Source organism: Petromyzon marinus, unplaced genomic scaffold, assembly GCF_048934315.1.
Source record: "Petromyzon marinus isolate PM22_M1 ecotype Great Lakes invasive population unplaced genomic scaffold, UKy_Petmar_22M1.pri1.0 PM_Scaffold_149, whole genome shotgun sequence".
NCBI classification, from domain to species: Eukaryota; Metazoa; Chordata; class Hyperoartia; order Petromyzontiformes; family Petromyzontidae; genus Petromyzon; species Petromyzon marinus.
The window spans coordinates 214,897-240,337 of NW_027423112.1; the positions used below are offsets into that span (position 1 = coordinate 214,897).

Genomic DNA, 25,441 nt, shown 5'->3' on the forward strand with positions numbered 1-25,441 from the left:
TGAGTCACTAGTAAACCACTGTTAGTGAGTCACTAGTAAACCACTGTTAGTGAGTCACTAGTAAGCCACTGTTAGTGAGTCACTAGTAAATCACTGTTAGTGAGTCACTAGTAAGCCACTGTTAGTGAGTCACTAGTAAACCACTGTTAGTGAGTCACTAGTAAACCACTGTTAGTGAGTCACTAGTAAGCCACTCTTAGTGAGTCACTAGTAAACCACTGTTAGTGAGTCACTACTAAGCCACTGTTAGTGAGCCACTGGTAAACCACTGTTAGTGAGTCACCAGTAAACCACTGTTAGTGAGTCACTAGTAAACCACTGTTAGTGAGTCACTAGTAAACCACTGTTAGTGAGTCACTAGTAAACCACTGTTAGTGAGTCACTTAGTAAGCCGCTGTTAGTGAGTCACTAGTAAGCCACTGTTAGCGAGTCACTAGTAAGCCACTGTTAGTGAGTCACTAGTAAACCACTGTTGGTGAGTCACTAGTAAACCACTGTTAGTGAGTTACTAGTAAACCACTGTTAGTGAGTCACTAGTAAGCCACTGTTAGCGAGTCACTAGTAAGCCACTGTTAGTGAGTCACTAGTAAACCACTGTTGGTGAGTCACTAGTAAGCCACTGTTAGTGAGTCACTAGTAAACCACTGTTGGTGAGTCACTAGTAAACCACTGTTAGTGAGTTACTAGTAAACCACTGTTAGTGAGCCACTAGTAAACCACTGTTAGTGAGTCACTAGTAAGCCACTGTTAGTGAGACACTAGTAAACCACTGTTAGTGAGTCACTAGTAAACCACTGTTAGTGAGTCACTAGTAAGCCACTGTTAGTGAGTCACTAGTTAACCACTGTTAGTGAGTCACTAGTAAACTACTTTTCTAAACAGTACTAAACCATATTCTTAGCTCTTTCGGTAAAGTCACGTTGAAGGGAAACAATAAAATATATATAAAACAATAAAAAATTCTCACGACGTTTCGACCATAACACAATCGGTCGTCATCAGGTGTGTCAGTTTGCATTAATTTGTTTATTTTTAAACGGTGTATTTATTTATTAAAAAACGTCAGCGCCACGCGCAGCGATTTGGCAGTTTATTTAGAAGGACGAGTCCATCTATGTTCTGAAAAGAGGAGGGGGGAGACGAAAAATTTATGTATGCTGTCTGAAAGCCACTGTAAGCGTGAACAATCAATTAAGACCTGAAATGGTTTATCAAATATTTCCAATGATTGCTAAGCCAGAATCCATCTTCTCGGTTTAAATTGTCTCTGTGCTTGTATATGTGGATAGCCTCATGAACGAATCTCTCATGGTAGCCAGATGGCTTACAAAGAACCTCTGTCTTGGAAAAGTCAATGTCATGTGAGCCTATTGAATTATAACAATGATCTGCCACGGCCGAGATGTTGGTCCTACCGTGTTTAAGGTCTGCTTTGTGTTCACGAATGCGGTCCCAGACATGGCGTTTGGTTTCTCCAATGTAACTACTTCCACAGAGGCAACTTAGTTTGTAGACACCAGGGTACTGTATGTCCGGAATCACATCTTTTACAGACGGAACCAGATCACGGATTTTATGTAATGTGTTGAAACGGACCTGGATCTTGTGTTTATTCAAGATTTTGGAGATCTTTTTTATAATCCCCGCAATGTAGGGTAAAGTGATGGTTTTGAAAGGCTCCTCAAGAGGGTCCTTCTTCATGGTTTGAGTGATAGCTTTGTGGATTGTATAGTCGGAGTAACCATTAGCCTTAAGAGCTTGGTGTACGTGCTTGAGTTCACTGCCTATTTGTTCCTGGTTGGATATGCATTGGGCTCTATGATACAGAGTCTTGATGAGAGAATTCTTCTGTGATGGATGGTGGTGGGAATCCGGTTTCAGATAAGCATCCGTATGGGTAGCTTCCTGTAGACAGGGTGGCTCATTAAACCATCAGGTCTCTTTTTAATTAGGACATCCAAAAAAGGTAGCTTGCCATCTTTTTCGACTTCCATGGTAAATCTGATGGCTGGGTGTATGGAATTGATGTGGTCAAAGAATTGGTCTAGAGCAGGCCGGCCATGTGGCCAGATGACAAAAGTGTCATCCACGTACCTCTTACATAAGGTTGGGCGCAGAGTGGCAGTCTGGATGGCGTCAGTCTCATATTTCTCCATGAAAATGTTATATCCGACCAGGAACACATATTTTATTGTTTTCCTTCAACGTGGCTTTACCGAAAGAGCTAAGAATATGAATTACTGCAGTCACGAAAGCTTTAAATCAGTACTAAACCACTGTCAACCCCTTACCAGTGCCCAACCTTATTACAGACCAATTCAGAGCTTATTGGTCACCCCGTGCCCTTATAAATCTCCACATTCATCCTACAAAGTCTCCATCACAACGTAGAAACACAAACAAACAAGACGAATGTTTTTTTCCTGTTTTGAAACGGCACTAATAATCCGTACTAAAACACTGTAGTAGACCACTAATAATCCGTACTAAAACACTGTAGTAGACCACTAATAATCCGTACTAAAACACTGTAGTAAACCACTAATAATCCGTACTAAAACACTGTAGTAAACCACTAATTATCCGTACTAAAACACGGTAGTAAACCACTAATAAACCGTACTAAAACACTGTAGTAGACCACTAATAATCCATAGTAAAACACTGCAGTAGACCACTAATAATCGGTACTAAAACACTGCAGTAAACCACTAATAATCCGTACTAAAACACTGTAGTAAACCACTAATAAATCGTACTAAAACACTGTAGTAGACCACTAATAATCCGTACTAAAACACTGTAGTAAACCACTAATAAACCGTACTAAAACACTGTAGTAAACCACTAATAATCCGTACTAAAACACTGTAGTAAACCACTAATAATCCGTACTAAAACACTGTAGTAGACCACTAATAATCCGTACTAAAACACTGTAGTAAACCACTAATACTCCGTACTAAATCACTGTAGTAAACCACTAATAATCCGTACTAAAACACTGTAGTAGACCACTAATTATCCGTACTAAAACACTGTAGTAGACCACTAATAATCCGTACTAAAACACTGTAGTAAACCACTAATAATCCGTACTAAAACACTGTAGTAGACCACTAATAATCCGTACTAAAACACTGTAGTAAACCACTAATAAACCGTACTAAAACACTGTAGTAAACCACTAATAATCCGTACTAAAACACTGTAGTAAACCACTAATAATCCGTACTAAAACACTGTAGTAGACCACTAATAATCCGTACTAAAACACTGTAGTAAACCACTAATACTCCGTACTAAATCACTGTAGTAAACCACTAATACTCCGTACTAAAACACTGTAGTAAACCACTAATACTCCGTACTAAATCACTGTACTAGACCACTAATACTCCGTACTAAAACACTGTAGTAGACCACTAATAATCCGTACTAAAACACTGTAGTAAACCACTAATACTCCGTACTAAAACACTGCAGTAGACCACTAATAATCCGTACTAAAACACTGTAGTAGACCACTAATAATCCGTACTAAATCACTGTAGTAAACCACTAATTATCCGTACTAAAACACTGTAGTAGACCACTAATACTCCGTACTAAAACACTGTAGTAGACCACTAATAATCCGTACTAAAACACTGTAGTAGACCACTAATTATCCGTACTAAAACACTGTAGTAAACCACTAATAATCCGTACTAAAACACTGTAGTAGACCACTAATAATCCATACTAAAACACTGTAGTAAACCACTAATAATCCGTACTAAAACACTGTAGTAAACCACTAATAATCCGTACTAAAACACTGTAGTAGACCACTAATAATCCGTACTAAAACACTGTAGTAAACCACTAATAATCCGTACTAAAACACTGTAGTAGACCACTAATAATCCATACTAAAACACTGTAGTAGACCACTAATAATCCGTACTAAAACACTGTAGTAGACCACTAATAATCCGTACTAAAACACTGTAGTAAACCACTAATAATCCGTACTAAAACACTGTAGTAAACCACTAATAATCCGTACTAAAACACTGTAGTAGACCACTAATAATCCGTACTAAAACACTGTAGTAGACCACTAATAATCCATACTAAAACACTGTAGTAAACCACTAATAATCCGTACTAAAACACTGTAGTAGACCACTAATAATCCGTACTAAAACACTGTAGTAAACCACTAATAATCCGTACTAAAACACTGTAGTAGACCACTAATACTCCGTACTAAAACACTGTAGTAGACCACTAATAATCCGTACTAAAACACTGTAGTAGACCACTAATACTCCGTACTAAATCACTGTAGTAAACCACTAATAATCCGTACTAAATCACTGTAGTAGACCACTAATAATCCGTACTAAAACACTGTAGTAGACCACTAATACTCCGTACTAAAACACTGTAGTAAACTTCGATTTAAAGCTTTCGTGACTGCAATGATTCATCTTCTTTGGTTCTTTCGGTAAAGTCACGTAGAATGATAATAAAATAATAAATTGATAAAATAAAATAACACAATAATATTCTCACGACGTTTCGGCCACAACACAAGCGGCCTTCATCAGGTGAAGGGGGCGAGACTGTCTGGTAGGACAGCGCTGGAGTGAAAGAGCCACGTTCAGATACGGCCTTTAAGCTGTGTGAGAGGAACAAAGCGCCTTGACAAAGGAATTAGCATATAATTTAGCATTGAAATGGCTGAATGATTAGCTTGTGACTGGTCACAGAAATAGCTATGTTAAAAGTTAAAGCATACACACCCGCAGAGGCACCCATTGTTAAAGGAATTAGCATAGAATTTAGCATTGAAATAGCTAAGTTAAGGCATACACATCCTCAGAGGCACCCCTTGACAATGGAATTAGCATAGAATTTAGCATTGAGATAGCTGAGTGATTAGCTTGTACCTGCTGCAGAAATAGAGCTTGTACCTGCTGCAGAAATAGCTACGTTAAAGTCAGAGCATACACATTCACCGAGGCCCTTAGTACAAATCAAACAGGAGAATTTAGCATTGAAATAACTAGGCGAATCCAGCATTGAAACAACTGAGTGATTAGCTAGTGACTGGTCACAGAAATGACTACACATCTGAGCTATTCACAGTACTATATAGTGAACCAATAAAAACTAAAATATAAATTACCTTCATGTTATCAATAAACTCTATATTCTCCAATCAGCTAAGCTACCAACAATAAGTCGTTATATATCACAATGCTATATGGCGAAAAAATGGGTGGATTCTTACCCTCAAATTTCAGCACCACGGATAGCTACGGGCCCCGTTCAGACGGACGAGTTCGTCCATGGTCGGAACAGAGGAGGGGGAGAGAGACAGCTGCGAGGCCCTAGTATGCCCCATGTTGTAAAACTATACCATTAACCGTGGTGTGAGAGGTATTAAGAGGCAATGCTGGCGAAAGAGCTGCGGTCTGAAGGTCATCGTAAAAATACAATTAATTAAGAACAGAAATGATTTAAAACATCTTTCCAGTGGTTACTAAGCCTGAATCCATCTTCTCGGTTGAAATTGTCTCTGTGCTTGTATATGTGAATGGCCTCATGAACGAATCTCTCATGGTAGCCGGTTGGTTTGCAAAGAACCTCCGTCTTGGAGAAGTCAATGTCATGTGAGCCCACTGAATTATAACAGTGATCTGCCACGGCAGAGGAGTTCGTCCTACCGTGTTTCAAGTCTGCTTTGTGTTCGCGGATGCGGTCCGAGATATGTCTTTTGGTTTCTCCAATGTAGCTACTACCACAGAGGCACTTTAGTTTGTAAACGCCCGGGTACTGTATGTCTGGAACAGCATCTTTTACAGATGGAACTAAATCACGGATTTTATGTACTGTGTTGAATCGGACCTGGATCTTGTGTTTGTTCAGGATTTTGGAGATCTTTTTAGTGACCCCTGCAATGTAGGGTAAGGTGATGGTTTTGAGTGGCTCCACAAGAGGATCCTTCTTCATGACTGGAGTGATGGCTTTGCGGATTGTGTAGTCGGAGTAGCCATTAGCCCTGAGAGCCTGGTGTACGTGCTTGAGTTCACTGGTAATGTGTTCCTGGTCGGAAATGCATTGGGCTCTATGGTATAGAGTTTTGATGAGGGAGTTCTTCTGGGATGGATGGTGGTGGGAATCCGGTTTCAAGTAAGCATCTGTATGGGTAGCTTTCCTGTAGACAGAGTGGCTCATTGAACCATCATGTCTCCTTTTAATTAATACTCCGTAATAAATCACTGTAGTAGACCACTAATAAACCGTACTAAAACACTGTAGTAAACCACTAATAATCCGTACTAAAACACTGTAGTAAACCACTAATAATCCGTACTAAAACACTAGTAGACCACTAATAATCCGTACTAAAACACTGTAGTAGACCACTAATAAACCCTACTAAAACACTGTAGTAAACCACTAATAATCCGTACTAAAACACTGTACTAGACCACTAATAATCCGTACTAAAACACTGTAGTAGACCACTAATAATCCGTACTAAATCACTGTAGTAGACCACTAATAATCCGTACTAAAACACTGTAGTAAACCACTAATAATCCGTACTAAAACACTGTAGTAAACCACTAATAATCCGTACTAAAACACTGTACTAGACCACTAATAATCCGTACTAAAACACTGTAGTAGACCACTAATAATCCGTACTAAAACACTGTAGTAGACCAGTAATAATCCGTACTAAAACACTGTAGTAAACCACTAATAATCCGTACTAAAACACTGTAGTAAACCACTAATTATCCGTACTAAAACACTGTACTAGACCACTAATAATCCGTACTAAAACACTGTAGTAAACCACTAATAATCCGTACTAAAACACTGTAGTAAACCACTAATAATCCGTACTAAAACACTGTAGTAAACCACTAATTATCCGTACTAAAACACTGTAGTAAACCACTAATAATCCGTACTAAAACACTGTAGTAGACCACTAATAATCCGTACTAAAACACTGTAGTAAACCACTAATAATCCGTACTAAAACACTGTAGTAAACCACTAATAATCCGTACTAAAACACTGTAGTAAACCACTAATAATCCGTACTAAAACACTGTAGTAAACCACTAATAATCTGTACTAAAACACTGTAGTAAACCACTAATTATCCGTACTAAAACACTGTAGTAAACCACTAATAATCCGTACTAAAACACTGTACTAGACCACTAATAATCCGTACTAAATCACTGTAGTAAACCACTAATTATCCGTACTAAAACACTGTAGTAAACCACTAATAAACCGTACTAAAACACTGTAGTAGACCACTAATAATCCGTACTAAATCACTGTAGTAAACCACTAATACTCCGTACTAAAACACTGTAGTAAACCCCTAATAATCCGTACTAAAACACTGTAGTAAACCACTAATAAACCGTACTAAATCACGATTTAAAGCTTTCGTGACTGCAATGATTCATCTTCTTTGGTTCTTTCGGTAAAGTCACGTAGAATGAGAATAAAATAATAAATTGATAAAATAAAATAACACAATGATATTCTCACGACGTTTCGGCCACAACACAAGCGGCCTTCATCAGGTGAAGGGACGAGACTGTCTGGTAGGACAGCGCTGGAGTGAAAGAGCCACGTTCAGATCACGGCCTTTAAGCTGTGTGAGAGGAACAAAGCGCATTGACAAAGGAATTAGCATATAATTTAGCATTGAAATGGCTGAATGATTAGCTTGTGACTGGTCACAGAAATAGTTATGTTAAAAGTTAAAGCATACACATCCGCAGAGGCACCCCTTGACAATGGAATTAGCATAGAATTTAGCATTGAAATAGCTGAGTGATTAGCTTGTAACTGCTCACAGAAATAGCTACGTTAAAGTCAGACCATACACATTCACCGAGGCACTTAGTACAAATCAAACAGGAGAATTTAGCATTGAAATAACTAGGCGAATTTAGCATTGAAATAACTGAGTGATTAGCTAGTGACTGGTCACAGAAATGACTATGTTGAAGTCAGGGCCTACACATCTGAGCTAATCATTCAGCCATTTCAATGCTAAATTATATGCTAATTCCTTTGTCAAGGCACTTTGTTCCTCTCACACAGCTTAAAGGCCGTGATCTGAACGTGGCTCTTTCACTCCAGCGCTGTCCTACCAGACAGTCTCGTCCCTTCACCTGATGAAGGCCGCTTGTGTTGTGGCCGAAACGTCGTGAGAATATCATTGTGTTATTTTATTTTATCAATTTATTATTTTATTCTCATTCTACGTGACTTTACCGAAAGAACCAAAGAAGATGAATCATTGCAGTCACGAAAGCTTTAAATCGAAATTTAACCGCCTCTACGGGGAGGGATTCCACACATCCTTAAGATCATTCAACAGACTTCGGGATAAGAAGGCTCAACTAATCGAGTCTCTCACCTTTCTGAAGAGATGCCGCGACTCTAAGGTAATACCAACCGCATTTACACTAACCTCTGCTGTTGCAACTTCTCTCAATGCAAAACGAATTCTAGCTAGAACTAGCTTCGCTCTTATCTCGGAAAAAATCAGACTTACACGCACCGAACTCGATCAGTTAGACAAGACACTCTACAAATCACACTTAAAATTGACAGCAACAATGTCTACATCGGATTGGGAAAATGTAGACAATATGACTACCTCTTCGGCTGCCACTATGTCGAACAAATGTAGGGACAATTTGATTTCCAAATTCAATCACCTCTCCAGCAAAAAATCGGATCCACACACCGAAAAGATAGACGTCAACAAAGTCGTAATTAATCGCAGTAACCGTTCCATTTCTGATGGTCTGAAATCCGTTTTAGCTAAAGGTCTAAACTTTGCTGTCACACCGAGACACTTACCGGTTAATGATATCATTGCCCATGTCGACGTTGCATTCAAGGGCTTGAGTCACATCTCTGCAGACGTAGCAAGATCTGAAATAGCTGCAACCCTCAAAAATGCTAAGTTGCCACCCAGCAACATCAGCAAAGACGAACGTTTTGAATTATCTCAATTAAAAAAGAGGGATGATATTGTCGTCCTCTCAGCCGACAAAGGCAATGCCACTGTCATCATGGACAAAACAGAATATAACAACAAAATTCAAGAACTACTCAACGATGGCAGCTATACAAAAATAAAAAGAGATCCCACCAACAGCCTGGTCACCAAAACGAACAAAATAATCTCTGATTCAACAGCATTAATTGATAAGGTCAAACAGTTCTCGTTGAAACCCTCTGCTGCCAGACCACCAAGATTATATGGCCTTCCAAAGATACACAAAGAAGATACACCCCTTCGTCCCATCGTCTCTACTATCAACTCCCCCACCTACAAACTGGCACGTTTTCTTGCTGATATACTGCGACCTTTCACTGGAAAAACCACCTCTGCGGTACTAAATTCTACTCACCTGGTATCGACAATCAAAGGCATTTCCCTGTCCCCAAACGACCTGCTTGTCAGTTTTGATGTGGTGTCCTTGATCACCAAAGTCCCGGTACCTGACACCATCGCTATCATTGAAGACCTGGTTCATCAAGGACTGCATACTGATGTACCCCCCCTGGTGAGACATTGCTTAACCAACACATACTTCACCTGGAATGGAACTTTCTACAAACAAACTGAGGGCACCCCAATGGGCTCCCCCCTATCTCCGGTTGTAGCCAACGTATTCATGGAAAATTTTGAAACTGACCCCATCCAGACTGCCACTCTACGCCCGACCTTATGGAAGAGGTACGTTGATGACACCTTTGTCATCTGGCCACATGGCCAGCCTGCTCTAGACCAATTCCGCGACCACATCAATTCTATACACCCAGCCATCAGATTTACCATGGAGGTCGAAAAAGATGGCAAACTACCCTTTTGGATGTCTTAATTAAAAGGAGACATGATGGTTCAATGAGCCACTCTGTCTACAGGAAAGCTACCCATACAGATGCTTACTTGAAACCGGATTCCCACCACCATCCATCCCAGAAGAACTCCCTCATCAAGACTCTATACCATAGAGCCCAATGCATTTCCGACCAGGAACACATTACCAGTGAACTCAAGCACATACACCAGGCTCTCAGGGCTAATGGATACTCCGACTACACAATCCGCAAAGCCATCACTCCAGTCATGAAGAAGGATCCTCTTGTGGAGCCACTCAAAACCATCACCTTACCCTCATTGCAGGGGTCACTAAAAATATCTCCAAAATCCTGAATAAACACAAGATCCAGGTCCGATTCAACACAGTACATAAAATTCGTGATTTAGATCCATCTGTAAAAGATGCTGTTCCAGACATACAGTACCCGGGCGTTTACAAACTAAAGTGCCTCTGTGGTAGTAGCTACATTGGAGAAACCAAAAGACATATCTCGGACCGCATCCGCGAACATAAAGCAGACTTGAAACATGGTAGGACGAACTCCTCTGCCGTGGCAGATCACTGTTATAATTCAGTGGGCTCACATGACATTGACTTCTCCAAGACGGAGGTTCGTTGCAAACCAACCGGCTACCATGAGAGATTCGTTCATGAGGCCATTCACATATACAAGCACAGAGACAATTTCAACCGAGAAGATGGATTCTGGCTTAGTAACCACTGGAAAGATGTTTTAAATCATTTCTGTTCTTAATTAATTGTATTTTTACGATGACCTTCAGACCGCAGCTCTTTCGCCAGCATTGCCTCTTAATACCTCTCACACCACGGTTAATGGTATGGTTTACAACATGGAGTATACTAGGGCCTCGCAGCTGTCTCTCTCCCCCTCCTCTGTTCTGACCATGGACGAACTCGTCCGTCTGAACGGGGCCCGTAGCTATCCGTGGTGCTAAAGTTGAGGGTAAGAATCCACCCATTTTTTCGCCATATAGCATTGTGATTTATAACGACTTATTGTTGGTAGCTTAGCTGATTGGAGAATATAGAGTTTATTGATAACATTAAGGTAATTTATATTTTAGTTTTTATTGGTTCACTATATAGTACTGTGAATAGCTCAGATGTGTAGGCCTTGACTTCAACATAGTCATTTCTGTGACCAGTCACTAGCTAATCACTCAGTTATTTCAATGCTAATTCGCCTAGTTATTTCAATGCTAAATTCTCCTGTTTGATTTGTACTAAGTGCCTCGGTGAATGTGTATGGTCTGACTTTAACGTAGCTATTTCTGTGAGCAGTTACAAGCTAATCACTCAGCTATTTCAATGCTAAATTCTATGCTAATTCCATTGTCAAGGGGTGCCTCTGCGGATGTGTATGCTTTAACTTAGCTATTTCAGTGCTAAATTCTATGCTAATTCCATTGTCAAGGGGTGCCTCTGCGGATGTGTATGCTTTAACTTTTAACATAACTATTTCTGTGACCAGTCACAAGCTAATCATTCAGCCATTTCAATGCTAAATTCTATGCTAATTCCTTTGTCAAGGCGCTTTGTTCCTCTCACACAGCTTAAAGGCCGTGATCTGAACGTGGCTCTTTCACTCCAGCGCTGTCCTACCAGACAGTCTCGTCCCTTCACCTGATGAAGGCCGCTTGTGTTGTGGCCGAAACGTCGTGAGAATATCATTGTGTTATTTTATTTTATCAATTTATTATTTTATTCTCATTCTACGTGACTTTACCGAAAGAACCAAAGAAGACGTACTAAATCACTGTAGTAAACCACCAATAACGCTTCTGAAAAACAAACAAACGTTGAAAAGCATGACGGAAACCCCCGCATTACGTCGTCTCCTTTGTGATTGCGTACTCAATAAAACCTGAATCGTAATCGCTCTCCTTTCACCTCTCTCTCCACTCGTCCCGCTGATGCACGCGACGCCCAAGGCTTGTGGAGCAAACTTGGGCACGTGCTTCCACGCGAATCCAAATCGTTTTTGTGAACGCCATTCATTGACGCGGGGAAGAGTCAAATCTGAGATGTTTGGCCAATGTCTCACGTAAAGTTGCATCACTCATCTCTTTATTTTTGCGTGCGAACGCCCGGAGAAAGGCCCAATGCATGTGAACGATTGCACTTATCGAGTGCAGATGGCGAAGCCCTGAGAGTGCTTGCTCGTGTAACACATTCTCCTGCGGAGGGAGCTGGTAGGGACGTTGGGTTGCTCGGTCAATGGCCAGGGTCAACAGCGGCACCACGTGGTGTATTCCGCACAATATGCCCGACTGTGAGGGCGGGCACAAGCCGGCGTGAGTAGGTTAAACGTTGAGTTTTATAAGGGCACCACGGGGTGACCAGCCCCTCCCCACCCAGCCCCACCCCTCCCACCCCCCACCCAGCCCCTCCCTACCCAGCCCCACCCTCCCCACCCAGCCCCTCCCCACCCTTCCCTCTCCACCCAGCCCCTCCCCACCCTCCCCACCCAGCCCCTCCCCACCCTCCCCACCCAGCCCCTCCCCACCCTCCCCTCTCCACCCAGCCCCACCCCTACCATTTTTGTATGCACGACGGACGGACACAATAATCTCCTGTGGGCTGGTGTAGCCAGGAGGTTCCTACCAGTAAAAGTCTCCACTAGAGGGCAGCTCTAGTGGAGACTTTTGCTCTCTATCTAGAGACCATCGTCTTCGCTACTCTTCCACGCTGGAGTACCCACACTTCACCCCACCACGTGCAACCTGACACTCAGTGAATTGCGGTGACATCCATTTACACCGCTGGATGGACAGAGGCCAGGGGGACGATTTGAGAAACTCGCGCACGTTGTTTCAACCGCCGCGCCGGTAGATCGAATGTAACCTTGCGGTGACCTCTGGGTCGCGTCGCTGACCCTTACACCGCCGTGACGGCGCTCGCAAGACGATGACGCGGATGGATTTGTGTTTTTTTTTGCTCCGCATTTTTGTCGGCGTCTTTCCTTTTTAAAAAAAGAAAATCTCGCCGGATGACCGGGGGATTTAACCCGGGAATTTGAGAGGTGCAGGGGCCAGTGGCCTAGCCCCCGTGACCAGAGCCACGGTGACCCCGGCCCGTAAAGCCTCGGACTCGATTTCAAATTCCACCTCCAGGAGGAGTTCCTCGTGCGCACTCACGCGGCGGCGGCGGGGTGTAAGCAACCTGCGTTGGTCTCAACGTGAAAGGGGCATTTTGTTATTATTTTGATAAAAGGGCCTCGCTGTTAACGAGCTGTACGCATCCGAATGGACTACCAGTAAGCGCACGATTTTCAGCTCGTACTTCAAAAGTTATCGCACGATCTGACCGTAAAAAAAATAAAACTATCGTTTTTAAACCAGGCCTTTAAACAGTCGGTGTCTAAAGCCCTGGGCTGTTGTTTAAAATCAAACTAAACAAAAGCGAAGCCTCTCACAAAACCCGCAACAACAACAACAACAAAACAGCAGCACACAGAGGCGGGCCCAGAGCCCACCGGAGCCGGTCCCACGCAGGGGACCTCACGGCCTGGAGCACGCGGTGACGAGCGACTCACGGTACCCCCCCCCCCCCAGGGTCTCCACGTACCCCCCCCCCAGGGTCTCCACGTACCCCCCCCCCAGGGTCTCCACGTACCCCCCTCAGGGTCTCCACGTACCCCCCCCCCCCAGGGTCTCCACGTACCCCCCAGGGTCTCCACGTACCCCCCCCCAGGGTCTCCACGTACCCCCCCAGGGTTTCCACGTACCCCCCCCCAGGGTCTCCACGTACCCCCCCAGGGTTTCCACGTACCCCCCCCCAGGGTCTCCACGTACCCCCCCCCCCCAGGGTCTCCACCTACCCCCCCCAGGGTCTCCACGTACCCCCCCCCCAGGGTCTCCACCTACCCCCCCCAGGGTCTCCACGTACCCCCCCAGGGTCTCCACGTACCCCCCCCAGGGTCTCCACGTACCCCCCCCCCTGGGTCTCCACGTACCCCCCCCAGGGTCTCCACGCACCCCCCCAGGGTCTCCACGTACCCCCCCCAGGGTCTCCACGTACCCCCCCCCCCCCAAGGTCTCCACGTACCCCCCCCCAGGGTCTCCACGTACCCCCCCAGGGTCTCCACGTACCCCCCCAGGGTCTCCACGTACCCCCCCAGGGTCTCCACGTACCCCCCCCCAGGGTCTCCACGTACCCCCCCCCCAGGGTCTCCACGTACCCCCCCAGGGTCTCCACGTACCCCCCCAGGGTCTCCACGTACCCCCGGTTGAGAACCAATGAGAAGGAGGGGCAATCTTGAGTCTATTGGTTGAGGACCTCCCGCCAGCGGTGGCGTGAGCAGGAAATTCCAGGGCTGCGCCTTTCACCAATTTACCGAGACGTGTAAGGTTGGTGGACGTGAGTGTGCGTGTTCACGTGAGTGTGCGTTCACGCGTGAGTGTTCGCGTGAGTGTTCGCGTGAGTGTTCGCGTGAGTGTGCGTGTTCGCGTGAGTGTTCATGTTCGCGTGAGTGTGCATGTTCGCGTGCGTTCACGTGAGTGTGCGTGTTCGCGTGAGTGTGCGTTCACGCGTGAGTGTTCCTGTGAGTGTGCGTGTTCACGTGAGTGTGCGTGTTCGCGTGAGTGTGCGTGCTCACGTGAGTGTGCGTTCACGCGTGAGTGTTCGCGTGAGTGTGCGTTCACGCGTGAGTGTGCGTGTTCACGTGTGTGTGCGTTCACGCGTGAGTGTGCGTGTTCGCGTGAGTGTGCAATCACGCGTGAGTGTGCGTGTTCACGTGAGTGTGCGTGTTCACGTGAGTGTGCGTGTTCACGTGAGTGTGCGTGTTCGCGTGAGTGTGCGTTCACGCGTGAGTGTGAGTGTTCACGTGAGTGTGCGTTCACGCGTGCGTGCGTGCGTGCGCGAGTGCGCGCGTCGTTGACAACTACCTGCGGATTGCACAGTTGGTATCGGCGTGACGGTCCCGTGCATAAGTTATTGGCTCCCAAGGCGAGCAGACGCCTGCCAGGAAACAGGGGATCACTTTAAACTTTTACCCAGCACAGGCAGCAAAACAAAAAGCAAAAAAAACTAAAAACCGCGTCGGATCTGAACGCGCGCACGCCAAGCAAGCAGGGGGCTGGAGCTAGGGCTGCCACCTTCTCCGCTGTGGACCAAACCTGGCCACGTTTCCCAGCGGCCACTTAGCTCGACAATCGAAACTGTGCAATTGTCCCGCGAGTACATTTGGCAAGATCATTACGTGACCTAACACCCCCCCCCCTTCCCCCCCCACCAAAAAAAGTAACCGTGAATTAATGTTCACAAACACAATGCAGCAGATGTGGGTACAGGTCACGCCAACACAACGCGTGCCCAATTTCCCAGAGTGTGACCGGGTCAAACTTGGCCGGGTGGCAACCCTAGCCGAACGACAGGACGGGGACACAGTCGAGACAAATTGAAGCGCACGCCGCACAGATGAAGACCCGACTGCTCGCTCCGCGCAGCTTTGTTCAGCGAGGACCCCTGAATGCTGGGCAGGCACGCGGACCAGGGGCTGTTCTGTCCAGCACCGTGCCCATCGTTACCTAACCAGTGCCGATGCTCGTGATGCCATGGGAATAGGTCATCGTTTTAGGCTGAGTTAACCTAGGGGTGATGCTGCTGTGCTGTAACGGTTAGCACACTGGGCTCAGGAAGGTGCGTTTAGAGTGTTTTTTGAGTATTTGTCTGCGATAAATGTCCACGTGATGAGCCACTTCGTTGAGCTGTCATTCGTGGCCAGGTGGCTTCTGAAAAGGAAGCTGATAGCTCAGTGGGCCTTACCTGATGAAGGCAAATGTTGTTTAAGTTTCCGTAGTGTTTTCTAGTTATGTGTTTACCTTTCCTACACTTTGTCACTCCTGCCGTGGTTTGTACTGTTTGTTGTTGTAACGTTCTGACCTGCCCCCACTGGACATATGTGAAAAAGAGCTGTACAGCTCATCGGATTCCTCCAGTATAAATACATATACTATGATTCTGCTGATGCTCATGACGCCATTGGAATAAGTTATCATTTTAGTCTGAGTCAACCTATGGGTGATGCTGTTGTGCTGTGATGGTTAGCACACTGGACTTGCAATCCAGAGTTGGCCGGTTCGATGGCGCAAGTTTCTTCAATTCTGCAGCCACTGGGCCCTCTGACCACCCCGCGGTGAGAATGGGTTCCACACGCTTAGTCTATTAGCAGCTCCGCGAGCGGTGGGGGTTAAAGGGTGGTGGATAATCCCACGTCTTCCAGAGTAGGCCAACCACCTTATTATAAGTAGGCCAACCACCAGAGCAGGCTAACCACCTTATCATATGTAGGCCAACCACCAGAGTAGGCCAACCACCTTATTATAAGTAGGCCAACCACCAGAGTAGGCCAACCACCTTATTATAAGTAGGCCAACCACCAGAGTAGGCCAACCACCTTATTATAAGTAGGCCAACCACCAGAGTAGGCCAACCACCTTATTATGAGTAGGCTAACCACCAGAGTAGGCCAACCACCTTATTATAAGTAGGCCAACCACCAGAGTAGGCCAACCACCTTATTATAAGTAGGCCAACCACCAGAGTGGCCAACCACCTTATTATAAGTAGGCCAACCACCAAAGTAGGCCAACCACCTTATTATAAGTAGGCCAACCACCAGAGTGGCTAACCACCTTATCATATGTAGGCCAACCACCAGAGTAGGCCAACCACCTTATTATAAGTAGGCCAACCACCAGAGTAGGCCAACCACCTTATTATAAGTAGGCCAACCACCAGAGTAGGCCAACCACCTTATTATAAGTAGGCCAACCACCAGAGTAGGCCAACCACCTTATTATGAGTAGGCTAACCACCAGAGTAGGCCAACCACCTTATTATAAGTAGGCCAACCACCAGAGTAGGCCAACCACCTTATTATAAGTAGGCCAACCACCAGAGTGGCCAACCACCTTATTATAAGTAGGCCAACCACCAAAGTAGGCCAACCACCTTATTATAAGTAGGCCAACCACCAGAGTGGCCAACCACCTTATTATAAGTAGGCCAACCACCAGAGTAGGCCAACCACCTTATTATAAGTAGGCCAACCACCAGAGTAGGCCAACCACCTTATTATAAGTAGGTCAACCACCAGAGTAGGCCAACCACCTTATTATAAGAGGGGTTCTCTGGAGCGGCCTCTATTGGCAGCCCTTTCACCAGCAGGGGCATGCGCAAGCACTTGCAGGGATGCCCCGTTATATTTTATTTAAAGACGGCATGCACGCAAAGGGGCGGCATCGTGCTCACTCGGGCGTCTTGACCTCCGCAGTGCGCCGATGTTTATGATGACATCGGACTAGGCAGCATTTTTTTCTTCATAATTTAAGGCTGAGTTGACCTAAGGGAGGCCCTGGCCAGGTTTTAATGGCAGCTGTATCTGGTGGTGTCCATTGACAGAAATCAAAACACGGGTGGCTGGTGTCGAGCAGCATCTTGATAATTAGGAATATCCTGGTAACTAGGTATAATCTTGCTAACTCGGAATAATCTTGTTAACTAGGAATTATCTTGTTAACTAGGAATTATCTTGTTAACTAGGAATAATCTTGTTAACTCGGAATTATCTTGTTAACTAGGAATTATCTTGTTAACTAGGAATTATCTTGTTAACTAGGAATTATCTTGTTAACTAGGAATTATCTTGATAATGTAGCCGGGCTGTCCTGTCCGTCTCCTCCCGTGGATCGGGTCACGATTCCATTCCGCGACTACACGGGATCCGTTTTTCTTTTTCCGCCAATGCGGCGCTGTAATCCAGTGCACGTTGTCCCGTAGCAGGTTGTGCAGCTGCACTCTGGGAGCTGGGAGGTTGCTTCTCTTCTGGAGCAAACGGCTCCCGACGGCCGCTGGGCAGGTTAAAGACCGGATCCGGGACGTGCCCCCACCCCCCACACACACAACACATCGTCACGGACAAACGCAGCTCCACCGCACTCTTGACGATGTTCACTCTCTGAGAAATAAGAGGAGCTTTTGCCCTTTCTGGTAATAAAACAGCAAGTGTTTACAGTGCCGGATTAGGCTAGTGTGGGGCCTGTAGCATATGTTATAAAAGGGCCTTAAATTATAAAAAAAACAAGAAGACTCAACAGTCTGTTGAGGCTTATTTGTGTCGTTCCCCACACCTCCGATTAGCACGGTTGGCTGCGTAAGGTGCGAAAGAGGTTCAACATAGGCACATGTATTACATACGGGAGGATCTCTCTCTTTTTTCTTGGGGTCTCGTTAGCCAAGCCCCCCGCCTCCCCAGGGCTGCAGGGGTTTCCGTAACCCCACCGCACGCACAGCAACGCGAGCTGGTGGATGCGTACGCACGCAGTTGGGACGCGCGTGTCTGTGAGCTCACATCCGTTTGAGTTCACTGCGGCGGCTGACGAATGAGCTGGCGTGAACACGTGCAGACGCGGCTGACGCGCGTTGACCGCGTGACGCTGCGCACGATGTGCCTCGTGGGATTACAACGAAACATCTTCGTTCAGCGTCACGGTGTTTTTGTGTAGGTGCGTACAGAGTGATGCAACTGCGTGGAGTGGTGGTGCAGTGGTTAGCGCACTGCGCTCTGAACCCAGCAACCTGGCCAGGTTAACTCGAGATGTTAACTCCTTCGCTTGGTATACAGGAGATCGTGGGTTACGATCCCGACCCTGACGCCTACTGCTGTATATTTGGAGTTTGCGTGTCTCCTCTCTCCCCGTGGTCATGTATATTTTTCTCTGGATGCTCCGGTTTTGCCGTGAAATTTAGAATCAAACGTCACGCGTTTAGAGCATTTGGCCGCTATACATTACCACGTGACAAGCCACTTCGTTACCACGTGATAAACCACTTCATTACCACGTGATAAACCACTTCATCGAGCTACCATTTGTGATGTCCAGGTGGCTTCTGGAAAAGAGCTACGTGGCTCGGTGGACCTTACCTGGCAACATAAAAATTAGTTACATTTTATAGTTTAGCGCAGTTGGCTCCGTACGGTGCGAAATAAGTTCAACGTGCATGCATGCGACGTCGTGCATACATTCGCGAAGGACACGGGTCACACTTCACATCCCCGCCTGGTGACCTTGAACGGGGGGGGGGGGCGCGTTATTACAGACACGCCAAGAGCCCGAGTTCGTAACACAGCAATCGTCATTGTGTTACCGCACGGGGACAATGTATAGACTACGCCCAAATCTGACAAGGATATGTTTTGACTGTTTGTCGGGGAGATGCGAGTCGTGATGTTGATGAAACACGAAACCCCCTCGCCGCCGCCGCCGCTCCTCGTGATTTCAGTGCGGAGTTTTGATTGCGACTCAGCGATCGCTCGATTGCGTCCCCGAGAACGCGCCCGGCGTGCACGTTTCACGAGGAGGAATGCCCAAAATGGCACGGTGCGCCCGCAATGGGTAAAAACAAAATGATCCCGGATGTTGTAGCCTCATTTACGCGGTTGAAGCGAGCGCAGTCAGGGCTGCCACCTTTTCCCACCCCGAGGGGACGAGACCCAGACGCGTTTCGCGGTCGGCACTTTGCCTGCCGTGCCAAAGCCGCGCGGCTTAGGGCCGTGGAGCCCAACAGAGGCACAGCAGTGGCCAGACCTCGGCACGGAACCAAACGCCGGCCGCCCGACGCGCCGACGCCAATTTCCTGGGTTCTACCGGGGCTCAAGCACGGTAAGGTGGCGGCCCTAAGCGGCAGTTGGCGAGCGCCTATTGGGCTCAGCAATACAGCACATGGGGAAACTGTGGGGCCAGAAGCACGACCGCCCTCCTCGTTGCCGGTGTTCACGCACTTTAGACCAGGCAGTCGCGTAAGACCGAATACCCCGGGTTCACCAGGCACTCAGCCTAACTGAGGAGCAGGATGAGTTCAGATGCCACGTGCCACTGACGTTATCCATCGACGGGAATCGAACACCGATCACCACTTCTAGTGCGCAGTAGCCGCTCAAGAGGCAGAGCAACTCGGAGGTGCGAGGCGGAATCACGGATAAGTAGGAAAGGCAGCCGCCAGGCGGTGAGCCGGCACCTCTATATATTGAGATGTTCTCAGCCAATTAATGAGTGTTCATATGTGGGAGGAAGCACCTGGAGCGGTCGTGTGGTGGTGGTTAGCGCTACGCTGCGCGACGAACCCGGCCACCCGAGTTCGATTCCCGCTCACGGCCAACACCGGTGACGATTGTCTGAACCGGTCCTGGGCCTCCCGTAGGTCGACTCAGCCTCAAATGAGTACCCGGCGCGGTGTGTAAACATCGCCACTTGCGAGACAAAGGAGGTCGGGCGTGGTGCTGGCCACCCACCCCCTCGTGCCGGCCTTCGTAGGTGCTCGATAACAGCACTTGCCCCCATAGCCTGTTAACGCCATACGGGGGAATTTTTTGTCTTTTTTGTGTTGATGATGACAATAAACGAATGATTATAAACTACATCGCGTGAAGCTGATCACAAGGAAGTGCGAGACGTAAGTTGGCGGAGTGGTATTCAAGCCTGACAGAGCATACGCCCTGTTCGCTTCTCCATTCTCTCTACAAAGAAGGTTTCAATTGACTGCACTGCGCCTTGAATGGAATCAATAATGAATCTGACGAAACAAATACCACTTTGCCTTTGTGTTTCTCCATGAACCTCCCGTGTACTTTTAAATCTAGATTAAACACTCACGTCTTTAGAACTGCTTTCAGTGTTTGTTGTCCTTAGCCCCGCACCCCCGATTAGCGCCGTTGGCTACGTACGGTGCGAAAGAAGTTCAAGGTCTGTCTGCACGCATGCACTTCTTTAGCGCCGTTACGTAGCCAATCGTGCGAATCGGTGGTGCGGGTCAAGGGCAAGAAACGTCCTTCAAGAGGATAGAGGAGGGAGAGAAATACGAACGCACATCATCGGTTTCTGAAAATCTAGTCCCGAAAATTGATGTTGCTCACACACGTGTATAAATCAGCAGCCCGTCCTAATAAAAATTGATGTTGCTCACACACGTGTATAAATCAGCAGCCCGTCCTAATAAAAATTGATGTTGCTCACACACGTGTATAAATCAGCAGCCTGTCCTAATAAAGGACTCAAAGCACACGAAGGCCTCTCTATTTTAGCCCAGCCGACACCAAAAAAGCTTTCTGCTCGCGCGGTACTGCTCACAGACTGTAATGTAACATTCAAACATTGAAATAAAATGTAGTAAGAGCCCTTGCTATTTTATTAGTCTGTCCACCAAATATGCAGGAACTGGTCATTAAGTATTGGCTGTTGAATTCCCTCAAGAAGCTTTTCTTCCTTCCATACTTCTGGTTTATTTCCTTGTAAGGCACGTACGTGTGTGTGTAAGTGTGTAAGTGTCTACGTGTGTGTGTAAGTGTGTACGTGTGTGTGTGTAGGTGTGTAGGTGTGTACGTGTGTGTGTAAGTGTGTACGTGTGTGTGTGTGTGTACGTGTGTGTGTGTAGGTGTGTACGTGTGTCTGTGTGTGTGTAGGTGTGTGTACGTGTGTGGGTGTGTGTAAGTGTGTGTGTAAGTGTGTACGTGTGTGTGTGTACGTGTGTGTGTGTGTACGTGTGTGTGTAAGTGTGTACGTGTGTGTGTGTAAGTGTGTACGTGTGTGTGTAAGTGTGTAAGTGTGTGTGTGTAAGTGTGTACGTGTGTGTGTACGTGTGTGTGTACGTGTGTGTGTACGTGTGTGTGTACGTGTGTGTAAGTGTGTACGTGTGTGTAAGTGTGTACGTGTGTGTGTGTGTGTAAGTGTGTACGTGTGTGTGTGTGTACGTGTGTGTGTGTAAGTGTGTACGTGTGTGTGTAGGTGTGTACGTGTGTGTGTGTGTACGTGTGTGTGTAAGTGTGTACGTGCGTGTGTAAGTGTGTACGTGTGTGTGTAAGTGTGTACGTGTGTGTACGTGTGTGTGTGTAGGTGTGTACGTGTGTGTGTGTAAGTGTGTACGTGTGTGTGTAAGTGTGTGTAAGTGTGTACGTGTGTGTGTGTGTACGTGCGTGTGTAAGTGTGTACGTGTGTGTGTGTGTGTAAGTGTGTACGTGTGTGTGTGTAAGTGTGTACGTGCGTGTGTAAGTGTGTACGTGCGTGTGTAAGTGTGTACGTGTGTGTGTAAGTGTGTACGTGCGTGTGTAAGTGTGTACGTGTGTGTGTAAGTGTGTACGTGTGTTTGTGTGTGTGTGCAAGTGTGTACGTGTGTGTAGGTGTGTACGTGTGTGTGTAAGTGTGTACGTGTAAGTGTGTACGTGTGTGTGTAAGTGTGTACGTGTGTGTAAGTGTGTGTGTGTGAGTGTGTACGTGTGTGTAAGTGTGTGTAAGTGTGTGTGTGTAAGTGTGTACGTGTGTAAGTGTGTACGTGTGTGTGTGTAAGTGTGTACGTGTGTGTAGGTGTGTGTGTGTAAGTGTGTAAGTGTGTACGTGTGTACGTGTGTAAGTGTGTACGTGTGTGTGTGTGTACGTGTGTGTGTACGTGTGTGTGTGTGTACGTGTGTGTGTACGTGTGTGTAAGTGTGTACGTGTGTGTGTACGTGTGTGTGTGTGTACGTGTGTGTGTGTGTAAGTGTGTACACGTGTGTAAGTGTGTACGTGTGTGTGTGTAAGTGTGTGTGTGTAAGTGTGTGTGTAAGTGTGTACGTGTGTGTGTGTACGTGTGTGTGTACGTGTGTGTGTGTGTACGTGTGTGTGTGTACGTGTGTGTGTACGTGTGTGTGTGTACGTGTGTAAGTGTGTGTACGTGTGTGTGTGTAAGTGTGTACGTGTGTGTGTGTAAGTGTGTACGTGTGTAAGTGTGTACGTGTGTGTGTGTAAGTGTGTACGTGTGTGTAGGTGTGTGTGTGTAAGTGTGTAAGTGTGTACGTGTGTACGTGTGTGTAAGTGTGTGTAAGTGTACGTGTGTGTAAGTGTGTACGTGTGTGTTTATTGCTGTGGGGGAGCGGCAGTGTAGTGGTTCACGTCCCGCGCTACTAACCCCGCAACTGGAGTTCGATTCCCGCTCACGGCCAACACTAGTAGTGATGATAACCTGAAACTATCCTGGGCGTCGAATGAGCACCTGGTGCTGTGTGTAATCATCGGCACTAGGGAGGCAAAGGTGGCCAGGCGTAGTGCCGGCCACCCGGCTACCCCCCCCACCACCATCCTCCGCGTGCCGTGCCGGCCCTAATAGGTGCTGCTCGAGGACAGCACTTGCCCCAAGAGTCTGCTAAGTCTACATGGGGGATCTTTGTCTTGTGTGTATTTATCAGCCTCAATAAGAAAGTGTGTGCTTTGGCAAGACCTGCCCAGTGTGCGTGTAAGTGTGTACGTGTGTGTGTATGTAAGTGTACGAGTATGTGTGTTGTTTATTGTTGTGCTGGGCAGAACTGGGTCCACCAAAGATTCGACCGGCAATCATTTATGAAACTTTCTGAACGACTTTTAAAAGGCAGGCGAGTGTGTGTGTCGGTTATTTAGAGCCGAGGATATTTGGCTGGGCCAGTGGCACACGATGGCCTGGTCGTATACAACTGCAGGGTTCTGTGCAAGTGCAAACTAATTGCTCAGCTTTGCCCAACATTGGCGGTTGTTGAAAAATAAAACATCGGGAATGTTTTATTTCCATTCGCACTACTCGATGAACATCACATCTCGCCACAGTGGCGAGACGTTTAGTGCCTTGCCTGCTATACAGGGAGTCGTGGGTTCGATCCCGACCTTGATGCAGGTATATTTGGAGTTTGCGGTGTCTCTCCACCCCATTCACAAACAACATCACACGTTCAGAGTACTTGGCTGCCATCAATGTCCACGCGATGAAAAGCCGCTTCCTCGAGCTATCATTTGTGTAGCCCCGGTGGCTTCTGAAAAAAAAATAACTACACAGCTCAGTGTGGGCCTTCCGTGGTCAAAAAGAAAATTAGTTTTTCGCTCGATAGTTGGCGTTATTTACCCTCCGCCGAGTCGCTGCTGCAGGCAATGGCGTTCCTGGGACATGATGCCTCCTCCGCACGTCCGCGAGCAGCCCACCCACGTGCTCCACTCGCCCCACCACTGCGCCATCGCCTCCAGCTGTGTCCTGGACGGAGAGCTGTCGTCTCCCTCCTGCCGGAACGAGGACGCACCTCCCGGTTAGAGCGCTTGGCTACGGACGGTGCCAAAAACAAGTTCAACGTGCACACACGCACACACGCGTACGTACTGGAATTGGGCAGCGGCCGGATAGCCGAAGAGTGATCCATGCTTTGCCAACGCCGGATAACCGGACGACGGATAACCGGACCACAGATAACCGGGCCACAGATAACGGGACCACAGGTAACCGGGCCACTGATTACCGTATCATGGATAACCTGACCACAGATATCGAGCCCACGGATAACCGGACCATGAATAACTGGACCACAGATGACCGGACCCCTGCTGTATTTGCAAATTGTGCCATAATTAATAATTATCACTGTCATCAGAATCACTGTCATCAATTTAAGCAGCAGCATGGAATAACTTTTGTTATTTTCCCCAAATTGTATCCCGATTGTGTCATGAGACAAAGTTTCCGTTCTGATCTCTCGCAAAGGAGAATGGCACAGGGAAGTGGATATCACAGAGCTACCTCTGAAATCCATTCAAGTGACCCACTGGTCCACACACAGTGAAGGGCATCACTCACCCACCCGCTGTGCCATCTGAGAGCAAAGTTCATCACATGGCAGGCAAACTGCATCAGCAGCTTATTGAGGTCACCATCATCATCAATTGCAGCAGCAGCAGAAGCAACATTTTCAAGTCACCATCACCGTCGTCATCATCATCATCAATGTCTTCATCATCAGCAGTAACCCGTGGGAGCAGACACAGCAGAGGCATTTCTAACTTCGTCGTCATCGTCATCATCGTCGGCGGCAGTGACGTGGCACGGTGGTGGCGTGATCGCCGCCTGTTGCAGAGGTTCGCGTTCCGAATCTGGTGGAGCACCCTGGTTATTAATGACGCGTGTGTTCACCGTAAAAAAACAACACGCCATCTGCTCCACAAAGTGGACTTTGTAGATCCCACAAATTTACCATATTTGAAAAATGATCACACTGAAAATTACGGCACGCAGCAACTATCCCCCCCCCCCCCCACCTAACTGGCAGACTAATCCCCACTTTGCAGGCGACGTTATCGGTCACCCTGCGCCACCCAGGGACAGCTGCCACTGGGGGTGCCCCTACGAGCGTGCGGCGACGCACCTCGCGTCGGCGGCGCTGTGGAGCGTCGCGGGCGACAGCGCTCCGAGACGTCCAGGCGGAGGGAAGAGGCGGGCGCCACCAAGAACGAATCGACGCTCACCGTCAACGTGGAACACAAACACATACGTCGCCGTTATCGTGAATGGTGGTCGAGATGAGGCACCGACCGGCAGTTTGAGTCCTCCGAGCCCGTCGGCGTGAACGCCGTGCAGCAGGAGGCCCAGGAGGAGGACTCCGGAGCCGGTGAGAAGCCCCATGCCGGATTCTAGCAGCAGCAGCAGCAGGAGGGACA

The 25,441-nt window shown here is 47.1% G+C and overlaps 1 protein-coding gene across 1 annotated transcript in view; it reads right to left on the minus strand.

Annotated features, from left to right (window-relative positions):
- LOC116953266 (ADAMTS-like protein 2) overlaps positions 1-25,410 on the minus strand; it is a 96,897-nt gene extending 71,487 nt beyond the window's left edge. The window contains exons 1-3 of the mRNA XM_076063550.1: positions 25,317-25,410; positions 23,865-24,016; positions 14,852-14,924 (exon numbers count right to left, since the gene is read on the minus strand). Of these exons, the coding sequence (XP_075919665.1) occupies positions 14,852-14,924; positions 23,865-24,016; positions 25,317-25,406 (315 nt within the window). The 5' untranslated portion in view covers positions 25,407-25,410. The remainder of the gene's footprint in view (positions 1-14,851; positions 14,925-23,864; positions 24,017-25,316) is intronic.
- Positions 25,411-25,441: the final 31 nt, after the last annotated feature.